Raw genomic sequence first — 17,948 nt, 5'->3', positions numbered from 1 at the left:
TCAACGCAGGCCCTGCATGTCTGCCTAACAGAGGCAATATCGCCCATTTCTCTCATTTCTTTTGTTTGTTTTTTTTTTTGCTTTCTTTTTTCTTGATTTGATATATTCTCAGTTCTTTGTTTCCTTTTTTCCTCTTTTTTTCTTTTCAGGGGAACAAAATTAGGGCGGTTGGCGTGGACTCCAAAAAAAAAAAACATAAAAAGAAAAACTTACATGCCCCAATTATTTCCCACACCCAATTCCCTTGTCACTTGCACACAAATCGCACAATAATTAAGACAAAGCAACATGAAATCCACAATGTAAGGAGAGCAACCCAGATTCATAATTTCAGAATTTGTCAAGAATTAATAGTCACTGGGGGAGCAGGGGAGAGGAGTGTTTAACAGGGCGCGTTGAGGTGTCGGTTGGTTGCACCCACACAGGTGCAGTGGAAGAGTCGGGCCATGGGAGAGGCACACCAAGAGGGGGCGCTGGATGGAGCAACTGGGGGCACCTTCTCCTCCTTTTTGTTTTGACTTTCTCTCCTCCTGTCCTGTCGTCCTCTCTCTCCCCACACACACACACACACACACACACACACACACACACACACACACACACACACCTTTCCACGTGTCACTTCATTTTACTATTTATTTATATGAATATATAAATAAATATCATGTCCCCCTTTCTTCTCATTCCAGTGGCTGTTATCACTTTTTATTTTTCCCTTCATCTCCAGTTATTAATGATATTGTAATTGCAGTTGTGAACACACGCAAACATTATTAAATCCCTGTCATTGCTATCCCCACACCCTGCACCCACTCACCCACCCATCACAACCTCAGTCAAGTCAGGGACAAGTTCCACGCTGGAGTCCAGTGAACACAACTGCCCTAAATTTGATCCTGTGACACCCCCGCCTGGTGTCACATGCTCCTAAAAGTAAACAGAGCATCATTGCCACCGGTGAAGAATCCGCTTCCTCTACTGGTCAACCTATGATTATGTCGACAGTGGGTCCTCAGTGGTTTTGTATGATTACGGGCCAGGGGCTGCTGAGGATCATCAGTGACTTATTTGAAATAGCTTCCTCATGTTACCACCATTCATTACAGACTGTACATCCCCTGTGGAACCGCAGATTACATGGCTAAGTGAAGGGAAATAACAATTAAGTCGCCCGCAACACGAACAAATCAGCCATATGACTAAGAGAGCATCAGTATCACCGGCCCTTTACTGTCTTTTCCCAATAGCTTCTTTGACAGTGATCTATTGCCCTGCACTGAAAATATAAATATATATAACTCATGATGATGAGAGCATCAAACTCTAGTGTGAGCTTGGTGTGTATGCATGTGTATAAAAGCATGTACACACTTGTTTCTCTCTGTTTGTAGCATACTCCACGCCAGGCTCCACAGCTCCCAACCGGTTTGTCGGCATCGGAACACGGGACAACTTTCTGAATATCCCCCAGCAGACTCAGGTACCCTGCCAGCCTCCCTTCATCGAACTAACACCCCACCCGCCCATCTCTTTATCGCCTCAGCCTCTGTTGTCTGTGTCACCTCATCACTCGCTGCAAGCATGCACACCGTGACACTGAGTCGATGGTACTTCAATGTCTAAAGGAAGGTTTATTTAAGGGGACAGTATTTACATTAATATGGATATTTATTTGATATCAGATCATTAGCTGTGCCGCAATTCAGGGACAATTTTTTTTTTACAAAGTAATACATTTGCAGATAATATCGTATTTTCTGGACTATAAGTCGCACAAGGCCAAAAATGCATAATTAGGTAGAAAAAAAACATACATAAGTCGCAGTGGAGTATAAGTCGCATTTTTTTGGGGGTAGTTTATTTTACAAACTACTTGACCAAAACAGACATTACGTCCTCTTGGAAGGCAAGTTCTCACAATAATAAAAGAATAGAGAACAGGCTGAATAGGTGTAAGATATGCTAACACAATGGTTATTCAGCTAAACAAAAAATAAACATAAACAGAAAAGATGTCCAGTGTTTATGTAGCATAACGAACAGTTTTAAGTACAGTAACATTTATATTCTGTTGTTCTCAGTTGTTCAAGTCTACAGTTTAAGTATTGAATTGTTACGGAATAGGAGATATCAGTGCAAAAGTCTATAGTACCCTCTTGTGGCTGTCTGTGAAATTATATATATTTTTTCATTTATAAGTCGCTCTGGTGTATAAGTCGCAGGAACAGCCAACCTATGAAAAAAAGTGCGACTTATAGTCCGGATAATATGGTATATTGGCAGACTGGCAGAGTAACACATAGTCGTTGTTAGCTATTTAACTAAGTTTATCTCCATTATGACTCCCAAAGGCAGCGGCAGCGCATAAAAGTGAAAGTCATAAGAAATCGCCATGCCCTGTCCAAGCTTCTGAAACGCGGCGACCATCATAACTGATGAAGAAGGTATTCTCGAACATGAGAACGTGTAGCCGGTCTGGACTGACACTGGCTGAAATTGAACTCGTTGCGTTGTGTTCTTTTGGTAAATAGACGAGGTGGGAGGCTGCAATTTCTTTGCCAACCAGAAGAGGGCGTTAATTTCTGTGCACAACAAACAAAATGTACAGCAGCTTTAGCACACTTGCACAAGTTTCCTACAGAAAAGAAAAGTACATAAAAAAACGAAATTCCTTAAAACTAACTCATACAACAATGGGCCGCATCAGATTAAACAAAAAAAAAACGCATTTATCAAAAACGGAAAAAAAATAATTCCATTCCACTGTTCTCAAATATCGTAATTTTTATTTTCTACACAAAATAAGATGTAAAAATAAATAAATCAAAATAAAGAAAACATCAATCAGTAATAATAAAATAATAATAAAAAAATAAATAAATAATAATAATAATTGAAGCAAATCAAAAAATGTAAGAAACCACCGAGAAAAGTTGGTGGGTAACTCATACAACAACGGTAACTTTTACAAGGTGCCTTTACATGCTGTACATAATACAAGCACATAGTGAAAAGTGTAACATATTAATATTTTATATGTAATTAAAAATCGCTGCCATCCGACTAGCATACCTCGTCCTCAGCGGTCCAAAAATGCGACTGAAGAGGAGCGCGCCAGAAAGGCAGGAAGTGACATCACACGGTGTCAAAGTTTACACAACAAAAATAAATGCAAATAAAATTATTTTTTCGCATTAAAGTGACAAATACATACAAAAAACTAATTATTGGTGAAATAAAATGTGGTTACAAAAGCATCTGCTCCTCTGAAATAGATCATGATAACAGCATAAGCAGCGTAGTGGACTCATTATTGAGACCCCCCCATTTTTTATATCTCTGTAATGTGTTCTGTGTACAGTCTAAGTGACATCAAACTGGACTCACAGTTTAGGAACTGGAGCAGCCTACTTCAACGCAACTGTTTTTTCCCATTTTTTTGGGACTTACTTTTGCTGGCCTGAATTGGGACACAGCTAATGTTGTGCACAACCGTGAGCTTTCAAGTGAATCACACTGCAAGTCACCTTGAAGATGGCTGCCTGCATGCTTGGCTGTTTTTAATTAGGCTGAAATCTGTGTGATCTAGTTCAAAGTTGTCAAAGTTCTTGTCGGTCAACCTTTCTTCGGTTTCTACTTTCGGTGCCATGTGTTCACAACACTTTTGTCGCCCGAAACGATCTTACGAGTTCAGACACGGTGCTTGTTTTGCATTGACATCATAGCTTTTCCACATCCAAGCCATTGCCGTGAAATACCCGCAGGGGGATATTCTAATGAGCTAGGAATTGGTCATCGCCCACCTACATTGATTCATGTTGTGCATGTATGAAGGCCTTAAGTTTCAGTACTGGTTTACAGTTTCTGTTCCACAGTAGTTTCCCCACAGTGAATGTAAACAGCGCCAGTTAGTTTGAGCTTCAGGAGTGTTGATTTATCTCCACAAGGCCCCACAGTGTGTATTAGTGCAGCGTGTGAGGCCACCAGTGTACTACATTGTGGTTTTCTCCTTGGCTGCGCTCTGCCGCTGGGCTGCAGTGTCTTGGGCCTCCTCCATCACCAACACAACTTTTCTCATTAGGGGCTAACCACACCTGCCTGCAGCCAACTGGGCTCCGCTATGCTCCCTCCACACACATGGAAGCAATCAGCAACCCCGCAAGCTCCGCTCTGCTGCCACAGCACGCCCTCCCTCACTTTCCCCTCCTGCTGCTCCCTCCTGTATTTTCAGGCTCCCCCACCTGCACCTCTCGTACACAGATGTAGCCCTGGCACAGAGGGGACATTCAAACCTCGTCCAAATGTGTCTGAGCATGCATGGAACACACGCATGAACATGTAACGCCGTGCCAAAAGTCTCGCTCCTCGTTTCTACCCCCACTGACAACAGCTTGCATCTGTTCTAGAGCGCTTATTACCGCTTGAAATCGCTTATCAAATATTCTGCACTGGTGAATTTAAAGCATATTTCACAGTAACCTGAGTGTTGGCCTGCGAGGCCAATCAAGAGCGTGAGAGAGACTTAACAAGGGAATCCTGCACACGGTTGCAATGGTCGAAGTGCTGCGGAGAGAAAAAGTGGTCTGAGGAGCTCTCTGGTGGCGAGACAAGAGTAGTGCAGCTGAGGGAATATTCAGAGGAGAGAAGGCTGTCCAAAAGAGAGAGGGACGGAGCACTAGCAAGAGAAAAAGGAGCGAGGGAGTTAGTTGAAGCTCACTGCACTCCACAGTCATGTCCTGGCTGTCTGGTTGCCAGAGCAACCAGACATGATGTCATGGGCTGTTGGACTTGGATGAGCACGGGGAGGGGGTCACTTTCCACTGCCAAGGATTACACTGGGAGGGGAGAGGAAGATAGTAGGGGGTTAATGGAAGTTGAAACCAGGAGGAGGAATTGTCTACAAACAGCAAAGAATCATGGGAAGGTAAAAGTACGGTTGGGGAAACTTTTGAGAGGTTTACACAAAGTGGGACAACATGGCTTAGTGATTTGCTGCACTTCCCAGGTCGAGGCCTACGGAATGTTAGCAGACGCCAGAGCAGCTCAGCCTGTGCCAAAAGTGGAGTCTTCGCCCCAGCGCTGTGTAGTAGCACACGGGCATCAGACCTTTCTTATCAGAAGTTTTCAGAACTGCTGCCCTGCTATTTATAGCCGCTATAAATAACACATGTTTTTCATGAGAAAAAGAGTTGTTTCTCTTAAAACAGCAAGGGGTAAAGTTGACATTTCTAGTTTGTAGCACTGCTGAGCTCAGCAAATATTCAAAACAGGGCTAGGAAATCATGCAGCGCCACCTAGTAGTTGAAGAAAAAAATCCCAACAGAAAATATGGACATATAACAATGTGTGGACACTCCATACCCAGAACAAGTGACAAAAATTCAATGATGTTATTTTTCATGGCGGAAATAACAAGATTAACATGTATCATGTGAACTGTCTGACCTATAAATGTTTTTACAGTGTTCTATTCTCCTGTTAAATGAGGTTTGCACATTGGAAGTGAACCCTGAAAGTGGTTTGGGATGGATCTCTACGCTTGGTTTTACAAGTTTTTTCGAACACTGAGTTCTACTGATGTCAATGCAATCCACACTTCCTTTATATGAGCTGCAGATTGCCTGCACTCAGTAAACACGTCTCTACAAACCGGAAGTCCTCGGGAGCGCGTGGGAGTGTGACAAACCACAGTGGACTGGGCGTACCCTGTGGAAGGCCGCGTTTGAAGTAAATTAAACAGACCATTTGCGTCGGAAGCAGGAAGTCCATGGAAACACTTCAGAAAGAGGTGCAGAATCTGGAAGGTCTAGAACAGGGGTCTCAAACTTAATTTACCTGGGGTCCACTGGAGCAAGGTCTGGGTGAGGCTGGGCCGCATCAGATAAAAAAAAAAAAAACGCATTTATTAAAAACAAAAAAAAAAAAATTCTACACTATTTGGTTCCGGTTTTCCACAAGAAAAGCTCTGATAAAACATTCCACTGTTCTGAAATATCTTAATTTTTATTTACTACACAAAATAAGATGAAAAAATAAATAAATCAAAATAAAGGAAAAAATCTATCAGTAATAAATAAATAAAATAAAAATAAATAAATAAAATAATAATTAATAATAATGAATAAAATAATAATAATAAAAGCAAATTAAAAAACTTAAGAAACCACAGTTGGTGGGTAGAGAAATTATTTTTTTAAACAGTAAATTAACAGTATAATTAACAGTTATTTAACCTTTGACATGAACATTAATGAAACTTAACAATTTTACCCAATTAGCAAGTTAGCATTGTTACATCTGGGAGCAACGTCGTAACTTGCAAAATGGCGTCAATTGTATCTGGTGTGCACCAAGCTGTCATTTCTGGGTACAATGATACCATACAGCATCCATATCAAACTCGTGGGGGACGCAAGTTTGAGACCCCTGGTCTAGAAAGTTTTCTGTGCGGGTTATGTTATGTAGCTGCTCTATAGGAGTTCACGGCTCAATACAAAGCACAGAAAATTAGCATAATATGCATAAAAATTGGGGTTACCTTAACAATTAAACACAGCTCACTTTGTCGTGTACGGTCTGGCCGATATTGGCTAAAATAAAATTGACATCGCTTAATATCTGTATTGTTTCTTCTGCTGATAATGATACTTCCTTTCATGTTTATTTCATGCTGCATCATGCGTGACGTGGTGAATGAGCCATTGTATTAGCCTGGGGTTCCATACTTTGTTCTTCCAGATGTTTGTGCCACATAGAAATGTGCAGCTTTTTACTTTGGATCGTTATTATTAACATTATTTAATTTGATTCTTATTTGTGATTTCATTAAAACTAACCCGTCTGACTTAGTAGGAGAACATGCAATTTTAGACCAGGTGCATTTCTGGTTCTGTGGTATTCATCATAATTCTTCTTCTTGCCATCAGTGTTATGTTTATGTGGTAGCGTCAAAAAACAAACAAATCCAAATAAAAGGGAAATTGGTGGGATGACTCTACAGAGGTTTACTGAAAACAACTTTTTTGAGTTAATTTTGAGGCATAATATTTGGGAAAAGGTAGGTTTAAGCTTTAGGACGTTGTAAACTGTACCTGTGACAGGTGTGTAAGGTCACTATGACACTTGATATAGTGTGCTTTGAATAGAACCGCTGCGGGTTTAATTCCTACCAGTAAAGCAAGTCATGACTCAAAGTGTTTACCTTCTCTCTTCCACAGTCCTGGTTCCTCTGACAAGGTCTCGACGAATCAACAGCTAAAACCGTGTCATGACAATTGGGAAAAAAAAAAGCATCACGTCACTGCTGATCAAGAGCAGACTGCTGACACTAAAATGTTCCCTCTCGCCAACGCTATCCAGTACGACTACAGAACCCGAAAGGTCCCGCCCCACCTTACCTGGCCCCCTGATCCAACCCAATTTGAACTGGAACGTCCGTGTGTTGTGTGTGTGTGCGTGTGTGTTTGCGTGTATGTGTGTGTCCTGACCACCCCACCCCCGAAAAGGCTGGAGGCCTCAACGAAATGGAATGGACAGACTGGGAATTCCAGGAGGAAGATGAGGAACTGTTGCACGCACACCAGGAAACGTTGGAAAAGAAACACAAATACGCCAACCTGGCAATTGACCAATTTTTACATTTGTTGTTGTTTTTTTTTAATCTTTTGTTACTTTTGATCCTTTTGTTGTCTCCACCGTGAAATTCCATGCATTGGCTGGGACATCCAAAAACAAAAAATAGTAGGGGAAAAAAACAGCAAGGTCAGATGATCGCCACCCAAATTGCGCCACCAGGTAGCCAGGTGACATCTACCTGACAATCCCTCCCCCCTCGCCACCACCAGAACCGCAGCCGCAACCCTGTATGCGCACTCGTGCACCTCAATCGCTCAGCCCTCACGACTCATTGATTTCCGATTGGCCAATCATAGTGACGCCATCAGATGGTGTGACAAATATGCACTAAGTGGCTGGTCTTTTGTTTACCTGTCCAAGTATCAGGGCACTTTGCTGCGGGGGAGGAGAAGAAGTGTGAGCCAGTTTGAAAGAGTTGAAAACACTAAAAAGGCTGCATGTGATCTTTCATCCCCTCACCTATGCACTATTCATTCTCCTTAAGGATGAACAAAATTGCACATGACAGCCACAAGAGCGATGAGAGGAGGCAAAGTGGAGCGTCACTTTACAGAGATGTGGCTGCGCTCGTGGTCATTTAATCCTTCACGTGCACCACACACACACACACACACACGCGTCACAATTTCCCCCCAAATAAGTCAGCATTCAGAATTAGAGATGGGCATAGTGATTGATGAATTGATGACTGATTGTCCATTGATTGACGTAAGACGGAGTACGCTAGTTTCAACCAAGCAACAAGAACATGTTGAGCTATATTCTCCCATTCTACTCAATCCTGCATTGAAACAGGAGTTCAGAACATGCGGAGAGATAGAGAGATTCGCTCACCCAGTGCTCACCCCCCTGAGGTGGGGATGATGTCATGCGTCTTTATTCATTCTTATACAGTGGTTTGTACAAATAAATATGAAATTAATCATTAAATATTAGTTAGGGAAGGTGTGAAAGAATTTTGTCCCCCCCTCCCATGACGGAAAATAATTGAAAACAACTGTTCTAACTTTTATAGTTAAATATACACACAAAATTGTTTTTTTTTTTAATTGGACTCAAATGCCCGTCTCTATGCTGCACGGTGCCACACAGCTAGAAGACCTGAGTTCGATTCCACCCTCGGCCATCTCTGTGTGGAGTTTGCATGTTCTCCCCGTGCATGCGTGGGTTTTCTCCGGGTACTCCGATTTCCTCCCACATTCCAAAAACATGCTAGGTTAATTGGCTACTCCAAATTGTCCATAGGTATGCATGTGAGTGTGAATGGTTGTTTGTCTATATGTGCCCTGTGATTGGCTGGCGACCAGTTCAGGGTGTACCCCGCCTCTCGCCCGAAGACAGCTGGGATAGGCTCCAGCACCCCCGCGACCCTTGTGAGGATAAGCGGTAGGAAATTAATGAATGAATGAATGCCCGTCTCTATTCTGAATGTTTTACAGGAAGTCTCACACACATACACACACACAGCACAAGCTTCATATTATTAGCTTTCATTTAGCTTGTAAGGTTTTTTTTCCTTGTGATCTCATTTATTGACAGATTTGGTTTTTGGTTTTGTTCCACTTGGATTGTTTTTGCACGTCATAACACCTTCCACCGTAGTTTATATAGAACGCTTTCAGACCACGCCCTGGATGTCAACAAAACAGTACAAACCTCTTGAATCTCTCGCGTACGGACAAGCACGGTAGCAAGAGCTCATCACACACAAAACTGCGTTGCTTCACTCTATAATCCCTTAGCCCAGTCCAATGAACACACACACACACACACACACACACACAAACGACCAACTGTCGAATTATAACTTTGTTATCCAAAATGGTTAATCATTTACTTAATTTGACATTTTTTTAATAAATACATGTAAATGTTCATATTGAAATTTTAATGACATGACACAATCCAACACAAAGAAAGCCGACCTCAAAAAATAACTGGACTGCCTTGGTTCTGTTTTTTGCAGGGATAGTAAAAAACTAGTAACATTAGCTCTATGGACTAAAACATATATCAAAACTATAACAATAACATGAAAGTGCCTCTGTATTCCCTTCATGCAATTAGTATCAAACGTCAGGTTCTTTTCCTCTGCGTGGGAGTTCAAGCAGGATGCAAAATTGGTCTAGACCAGGGTTTCGCAAACCATGCAGGCATCTGTTCATGGAAGCTGGAGCCTATCCCAGCTGATCCACACAATTCACACGACACTATCCATCAGTTGTATGCATCATGCAGGATTGGGAATCCCTAGCCTGGTCTTTATAGAGCACTGCAAACTTTTTTTTTGTAAAGACAGAGAAAGAGAGAGAGATCTTATACATATATATTTATGCTATATGCTCTTTTTACTTTTATTTTTTTTGCTACATGAGCTGCTTGGCAGTCTAGTTATTTTCTGATCCATCCCTTCCCCAGTCAGTAACAAATCAAACACACACACTTACACACATATGAGCAGCATCGCAACATTCTAGTACTTTTAGGTGAACATGTCGACAAATTTGAACTGTAGGATTGAAGAAGAAGAAAAAGTGTTGTTTTTTTTTTGATGGAAAGTATTATTATTGAAAACTATGTGTCGATTGAGCCACGTGCAATGCATTGGGTAGATCATTGTGTTTGTCTGTTAGAGATTTCTAAGAAAGCTACGAGAAAAGAGAAAAAAAAATGTATTTGTCTCAAGTCCACAAGCTCCGGGACTCTAAACTTAGAGGGCCATGAAAAAAAAAATCCTAGTCTTTGTAAGTTGGGGGTATTGTTTTTATTTCCTTTGTCTCTTTATTTTTTAATGTTTCTGTGTAATCATTTGTTTATAAAAAAAAAATAATAATAATGTGGGAGGGCTGAAGGAAAACAAACGACACAACTTCTCTATCATCAAATGGAAAGCGGTGCTCCTATTATAAACAAATGGTAATGAACAAAAAAAATAGCATCATTACTCCTCGCTATCTCTCTCTTTCTCTTTCTTCCTATTTGTATTCTTCTATTGAGTGGGACGGGGAGGGGGGGGGGGGTGGCAAGACAGCAAAGTAGCGCCAGAAAACCTCACCCCAGCACTGCCTGAAACTCACCAGCACAGCGATAAAAACCAACACAAAAACCCTCCCAGGCCCAAATACTCTGAAACGGAACCGAGACTTGTTGTCAAACAGGTAGCCATGTGAGCCTACCCCCCCCTCGTCGCCCCCTTCTGTCCCCTCTGTAAATGACTCTTCTAGTGCTTGTGCTGTAGTGTATAGTTCCCCAGCAGTTAAAAGGTTGTCCCTTAAAAGTGCCTTTTGTTCACAAAACTCCATTTTGTATTTCTTTTTTTTTTTACGTTCTCAGGTTGTGCACGAGAGCCTCCGCTGTTGCACTCATGCACAACTCCCCCTTTGCAAATGAACCATAGTTCCTCCCGTATATCCTCTCTTCCTTTTCTTATCTATATGCTATTATCTACATATAGATATAAAAGGTGTGAATTTATAGATTTTTCTTTTTTTTTTGGTAAAGGCAAAAAAATGTGTTATTGTTCCGCTGTTGCTTTTTTTTTCCTTCCTTACCCTCTGTCTCCACTGTCTGTTTTCTCTTCGACACTGGAGTAGTCTGTAACTGTGTGTCCGTCACTCTCGCTCGCTCGCTCTCTCTACAAAAAAAAAGAAAAAAAAATATTACTGAGAAAGTTGTTTTGTCTTGAGCAGAATGCAGTTAGCTCACATGTTATTCTTGTCTGTATGCTTCACATTGTATCGCCCATACCCATCACTTCTGCTTCTCCATTCAACAGCTAATGTAAGTGAACAAATGACGCTGACGGGCTTTTGGGGGTGTCCTTGTGGTGGTGGGGGGGTGGTGGGTTTAAAGAAGGGACGAGCGGGATCAGGAGTTTATTTTTTTGTTTGGTTTTTGCGTTGGGATAGAGAGAGCTGATGAACTGCTTCAGGATGTTGGAAAAGGGGCTGCTCGGACTACAGTTTGAGAGTTTGCTCTTTCGTTTTGGCTATTTATTGTTTGGCTTTGTTTTACTTCCTCAACCCTTTTTTTGTTCCCTTTATAATTTGGATTTTTTTTTAATATTTGTTATCAGGGTATGCTGTGTTTAAAGGAAGCCTTGGACTTAAAATGAAAGCTACAAGCACCTTATTATACCGGACTTATCCTGCATGAGGTTGAAGGGAAGGGTTACATTTCCACCATGTTTTCCCTTCCAATGAGTATTACAGTATTGACACAGTAACACTCTCAGCAGTATTAGCTAATTACACCGCACCAAGCAGATGCACCAGAGGTCATAACAAGCCCCTTCTGATCACCTCATGCTGGACAGCTCCAGGTCTTTGTTGCTCTTGTTTGTTCTTCAGCGTGTATGGTTACCGGTGTACTAGCCCCCCCCCCAACCCCCTTTCCCCGGCCCCAGCAGCACCCTTGGCCACCCCCACTTCCTCCCAGCTCCTCTATGCCTCTTATCGACGCCCTCAGTGCATCACCACTTCTTTGTGAGAACACCCCCAGAGCTCTAGGTGAAATGCATGTGTTAATTACAGTTTCTTTTCCATAAGAAGAAAAACAGTTTGAGAAGAGCAGCACCTGATTGAATAAAAAGGATGTTCTTGACTGTACCGGCCTGCTGTCACATGATCTTATTTCTAGGACTGCAGTACACACCTCAACAGATTTATAGTATCTCACTAAAGTGAGTACAGCCCTCATATTTCTGCAATCACTTTTATTACAGTATAATGGTTCCCTGCATATTTTTTTTCCAGAAGAAAACACTAACACATTGAATTCACCATAAATCGGTAATCATTTATAATTAAATGGTAACACATGTTAAATGCATAGCATATGGGTACCACTGTTAAAAATAGTCCACACTTTTAACATGTTTATGTCTTTCTGCCTTACTAATAATGGTTTGTGGTCAAGTCAAGTGCTTAAATTTTCCATTTTGTTTGTCCGTCCTTAAACGCACCATAATTGCTGTCAGACGCAAAAAATTTATACACGGTAGAACCTCTGTTAGTGTAAGTACATTTTATCCCATTCATTCGTCATTTATATCATTATGGAATAGTTTTGAGCTCTATATTCTTCTGCCATTCAGACAAATGCTACAAAACACCTAATGTAATCCCCTAATGAGGTAACTGTGCGGTATTATATTTCTGTCTCCCAGAGGGGGCATTTATATTTATACTTACGTTTCTTAAGTACACCCATCTGAGAACAAGTGTGCTAGCTTCTGGAGTTGGATGGTTCTTGTCTTTCCCTCTCAAAGGATACTTCCGGTTAAGGCACCTTCAAAATAAAAGTGATGGTATTATTGCTGATTCGGGTATTCTGAATTCGCTATGAGACGCACCGTATAAAATATGGTATACATACATTTGTTAAGAATTCATTGCTCACTTTCAATTTTATTCGACACCTGCGATTCTGAAAGTCCCAAATTCTTCTATATAATTTAATTATATTATTATTATTATTTAAGTTAAGTGGATTTATAGTCAAGAATTACTGTGTATAGAAGCTGCAGGTTGCAAAAAGTGCAATTTTTAGAAGCGGGGGGAGGCTACTTATTCTCATGCGGAAATAGCTCAAACTCCCAGACGACTACTTCCGTTCTACATTTTGTAAACAGAAGAATCGGGACAGAAAAACAAGTTGGTTGATCGGTTTCAGTTTGTGCCACTAGCTATGTATTTGTTTCATGATTATTCACATTAACGACGCGGAAGGTGTAGTCGGTCAAAACCGTGGTTCTTCTTTACCTCCTCGGAAAGAAAGACGACAAAGAAAAAAGCTAGCTAGCAGGAGGAGCGTCCTTCTTCATGCTGCTTCCACTTCAATGGGGAACTGTCTGTTTTCACAAGGAGCAGATGATCTGTCGCTGCTGAACGAGTCTGAGGGGGGCAGCCTGCCCGGAGAACCGCCGCCGCCCTACCAGGTAAAAACACCTCACGACGGCTTAGGCTGGAGCTTCCATATCCACCTCCTGGTATTTACACCCAGTGGTCACAACATTGACTACACAATGTGGCTGCTGCTATATAAAGTAAACTTGGTAATGGTCCTATATCACATTAATTAACAGTACAGCAACAATAATAAGTAGCTAAATTAATATGACAACTCCAATAATAATAATTAACATATTGTTAAATGAATACATCATTGTTTCCAGGCGCGCCCTCAGCCTTTGCCGGTGTACCATCCCACCCCTGGAGAGAGCCGTCTAGCCAGTCAGCTGACCGAGGAGGAGCAGGTCCGCATCGCCCAACGTATCGGCCTCATCCATCACCTGCCCAGAGGCATCTTTGACCCGGGCTCTGATCCTTCAGACCGCAAAGTGAAGGAGTGAGTTGGGAAGTGGAATTGCCCTGTTCTAATTTGTGGTTTTGCAGCAAGAATCAGCGTGAGCACAGTTTGAGTGGGAGGCATGACCATATCACAGTTGGTCCTTAAAAGCAGCAAAACACTCCTGTCATATATGTATATTGTAACACTCTATTTATATAGTGTTACTCAATTGCAGTGTTTTTCAACCTTTTTTGAGCCACGGAATGTTTTTTACTTTGGAAAAATTTTGCGGCACACCAATAACCAACATTATTTGCTTCTTTCAGCTTTTTCCTGATTACGGACTCGCCACAGCAGATCCTTTTGATCCGCATACAGATTTAACCAACAATGTTACAAAATGTCACCACTACCTTTCACATGCATCACTAAGTCTATTAGAGGAACGAGGCAATCGGCTACGTGTTGCCACACAGACGAATATTACATTGCTCTGCCAGTCTTTACACCAATGACATGTGACAATGACATAATATTTGCAGAAAATTATTAATACATGTTAATTAAAAGAAGTGATATTGAATAATTCCTCACAGCACACCTGATGATTTCTCACAGTTGTTGAAAATCACTGCTCTATTGTAACGCTCAGCCAAACACCAGACCAGGCAGTCGGAACAACAGTTTTTTATTAAGGTCCAGAACAATGATCCCTAACAAGGGCTACTGTCACGGCCGTAACCCACGCCTACAACTCTCTGACATGCAGGTTCTGCCTCATTTCCTGTCCGTCACCCCTTTTCCATCCCAACCCCGGAATTTATCTCTCCATTGCAACACATGCACAAATACAACACATAACACATAATACCCCTAAGGGTCATTACAATATGATCTTTGAGTAATGTTGTTGCCGTAGGTCCTCAATCTATATGCTCATGACGCATAGATGATTTGACAAATTCACAGTAGGTGCAGTGTTTGGTAGTGGATATTAGTTAGTTTTTTCCCAGGTTTATAGGTACTATGTTAGTGCTAGATCATAACATCTACGTATGAGAAACACATAGTAAAACTTTAAAACATGACAATCTTTCTCAATTTGAGAACTAGGCCTGGAAAAATAAAAAATAAATGAATCACACAGTAAATTAAACTCAACAATTTTGCCGGCCTCGGTATATTGCCATGTCTGTTTTCTTTGTCTCCCGCCTCCAAACAAGCAGAAGGAGACTTCATTGGGTTCTTTCCATTGGGTAGCGCACATTGGCATATTTGTTCCATCAAACATCGACTTTTGTCAGTGATGCAGATGTACAGTCGTAGAAATTAAATGAGTAGATTGGAATATAGGGCTGCACGGCGATCGAGTGGTTAGCGGTGGTTTTGTGGTTCAATCCCATCCTCGGCCATCTCTGTGCAGAGTTTGCATGTTCTCCCCGTACTCCGGTTTCCTCCCACATTCCAAAAACATGCTAGGTTAATTGGCGACTCCAAATTGTCCATAGGTATGAATGCGAGTGTGAATGGTTGTTTGTCTATATGTGCCCTGTGATTGGCTGGCAACCAGTCCAGGGTGTACCCTGCCTCTCGCCCGAAGACAGCTGGGATAGGCTCCATCACCCCCCACGACCCTCGTGAGGATAAGCGGTAGAAAATGAATGAATGAATGATTGGATTATACTGTATTTATTGTATTGTTGTTTCAGGCAATACAATATCCTCTCATCATATCCAGCTAATCTATCCTGTGCTCTCTGTCTCCTCCAGGTGTGTGATCTGCATGATGGATTTTGAGTACGGGGACCCCGTCCGGTTCTTGCCCTGCCTCCACATCTACCACATTGACTGCATCGATGCCTGGCTCATGCGCTCCTTCACCTGCCCCTCCTGCATGGAGCCCGTGGACGCGGCGCTGCTCGCCACGTACGAAGCCAACTGAGTGGGCGCGGGTGTGGTGTTCCTGCTTTGAAGTAATTGCACCTTTTCTTAGTCCAAACTGTCCTAGCTGCTCCAGGTCATGTGACGTGAAGCACATGTTCTAGGAAGCGTAGAGAAACTGTACATTACAGTTATTTCTTGGCTCTAATTGGTCGGGGACGCTTTGGACAGTGTGGCAAATCAAGCGAAGTAGCAGCAGAATATTTCCTTAAATTTGACATTTATAAAGCTGACACTCGCGCTGTTAGTGCTTCTTTACGTCTAGTTAAGAAGTCACCAATGTCACTGATGTCATGTGCAATGTCATAGATACAGTTGGCTCGGGATGTCCAAACTGCAGCCCACGGCTTGTCTTTTTATTGGCTCTCATTAGATGTTACTCACTTTCGTTATCACACATAACACAAAACCACGTCATGTTTTCTTCAGATAGCTTAGCATATAGTGACAAACACTGGATCGCTTTTAGTGTCTTTAAGGTACCAACAAAATGCATCCAAATGCCTGCATCCGTAGATTTTTCTGCATGCGGCCCTTGATGGAAAAGTTTGGACACCCCTGATTTAAGTCTTGTAATGAACCCTTGAAAAGGAAGTTAATTGATTAAAAGTGTCCTGATACTGGCATGCCATAAACGATGTGAAGAGCACAATAGAATCAAATGTTTTGTGTTTCACCTTTGAAATCAGGGGAGAACAAACTTTGGGCTCAGAGGTCACATTTGCTTTTTGAAACTAACAAAACTGGCAAAACAATAACTCGTCTGCTTGTTGAATACAGTAGTGTATGTTTAGTCTCTTATTTTCAGGCAAGTGATTTTGCTAAATAGCAATATTTGTCTATAAATAGGAAACTGAACATATACTGTAAATGTACTGATTATTATGGAATTAATTGCAAACTAAAAACAGCAAAAAATAATGCAACACATTTTTATATAATAAGGATGAGGATGCGGTGCAATAAATGGGTCACACTAAACAACACAACAGGCCGTACTTTGCCCACCCCTGTTTTTTTTTAAGTATTAGAGCCACATGGAAAAGAAAAGTAATGATAGAATAAAGTCAAAATGGTATGAGGATAATGAATTTATTTTCAATAATAAATTGTTGCTGCATGGTGTCCTAGTGGTGAGGATGTTGGCCACACAGTCAGGCGATCTGGAAAATCTCTGTGTGGAGTTTGCATGTTCTCTCCGTGTATGCGTGGGTTTTCTCCAAGTACTCCCACATTCCAAAAACATGCTAGGTTTTTTTTAATTTAATTTTTTTAATTGGCGACTCCAAATTGTCCATAGGTATGAATGTGAGTGTGAATGGTTGTTTGTCTATATGTGCCCTGTGATTGGCTGGCCACCAGTCCAGGGTGTACCCCGCCTCTCGCACAAAGACGGCTGGGATAGGCTCCAGCATACCCCGCAACCCTCGTGAGGATAAGCGGTAGAAAATGAATGAATGAATAAACTATTGGAACCTATGAAGATTTGCCATGGCAATATTGCGATTTGATTCTCTTAATGTATTGTCACGATACAACATATTTTTCATTATTTTGGAATAGTAATTCCCCTTCAATGTGGCTCTAATACGCCTTTGTATAACGATTATTGGGATCGGTTAAGTTATCTTGTAGTATTGTGTAGAGGGATTTGAGTTTGCTTATGTGTCTGTGTGTTTTGAAACAATGTTTGGACTGTTTTGCCTTCATGTTCCACAGTGAGAACAACATCACCATTTGTTAGTCTGCTTTCTGCCAACAGTAGAGTTGAATGTAAGCATCAGTGACATCTTTGTATTTCCTCCGGCTGCCGTGCCTTGTTTTTTGGGAAGTTGAAGATTCTTGTGACGTACAATCATGTCGGCTGTGTTGTTTTTTTAGTAATATTCCACTAGGGGGAGCCAGACACCAGCACTCTTGTTTGTGTCACCGTAAAATAGGTCCGAGTTTTTTTTGTTTTGTTTGTTTGCCCACCCCGGCTAATGCTGCTGCTCAGAGTAATTTTTCTGTTTAATTTATATGTTATTTTGGAAGCTTGTTTAACCATTATTAAAGCTGATAATGAGTTAACACCACTGTGT

General features: G+C 41.5%; 2 protein-coding genes across 20 annotated transcripts in view; both read left to right on the top strand.

The window, feature by feature from the left end:
• LOC131124059 (nuclear factor 1 X-type-like) overlaps window positions 1-12,242 on the top strand; it is a 185,126-nt gene extending 172,884 nt beyond the window's left edge. For 18 of the 19 annotated variants that reach the window (XM_058065529.1, XM_058065525.1, XM_058065518.1 and 15 more), the window contains 2 exons: window positions 1,392-1,480; window positions 7,218-12,242. In XM_058065529.1, the coding sequence (XP_057921512.1) occupies window positions 1,392-1,480; window positions 7,218-7,232 (104 nt within the window). In that variant the 3' untranslated portion in view covers window positions 7,233-12,242. The remainder of the gene's footprint in view (window positions 1-1,391; window positions 1,481-7,217) is intronic. The other variant, XM_058065527.1, reaches the window with a different exon arrangement.
• Window positions 12,243-13,216: 974 nt separating this feature from the next.
• On the top strand, window positions 13,217-17,937 carry rnf11a (ring finger protein 11a). Its single transcript, XM_058065540.1, has 3 exons — window positions 13,217-13,573; window positions 13,811-13,983; window positions 15,697-17,937. The coding sequence occupies exons 1-3, from the start codon at window positions 13,337-13,339 to the stop codon at window positions 15,866-15,868; spliced, it is 582 nt and encodes a 193-aa protein (XP_057921523.1). The 5' UTR covers window positions 13,217-13,336; the 3' UTR covers window positions 15,869-17,937.
• Window positions 17,938-17,948: the final 11 nt, after the last annotated feature.

This window comes from Doryrhamphus excisus, chromosome 1 (assembly GCF_030265055.1).
Source record: "Doryrhamphus excisus isolate RoL2022-K1 chromosome 1, RoL_Dexc_1.0, whole genome shotgun sequence".
Taxonomy (NCBI): Eukaryota; Metazoa; Chordata; class Actinopteri; order Syngnathiformes; family Syngnathidae; genus Doryrhamphus; species Doryrhamphus excisus.
This window is presented reverse-complemented; position numbering and strand designations above follow the sequence as displayed.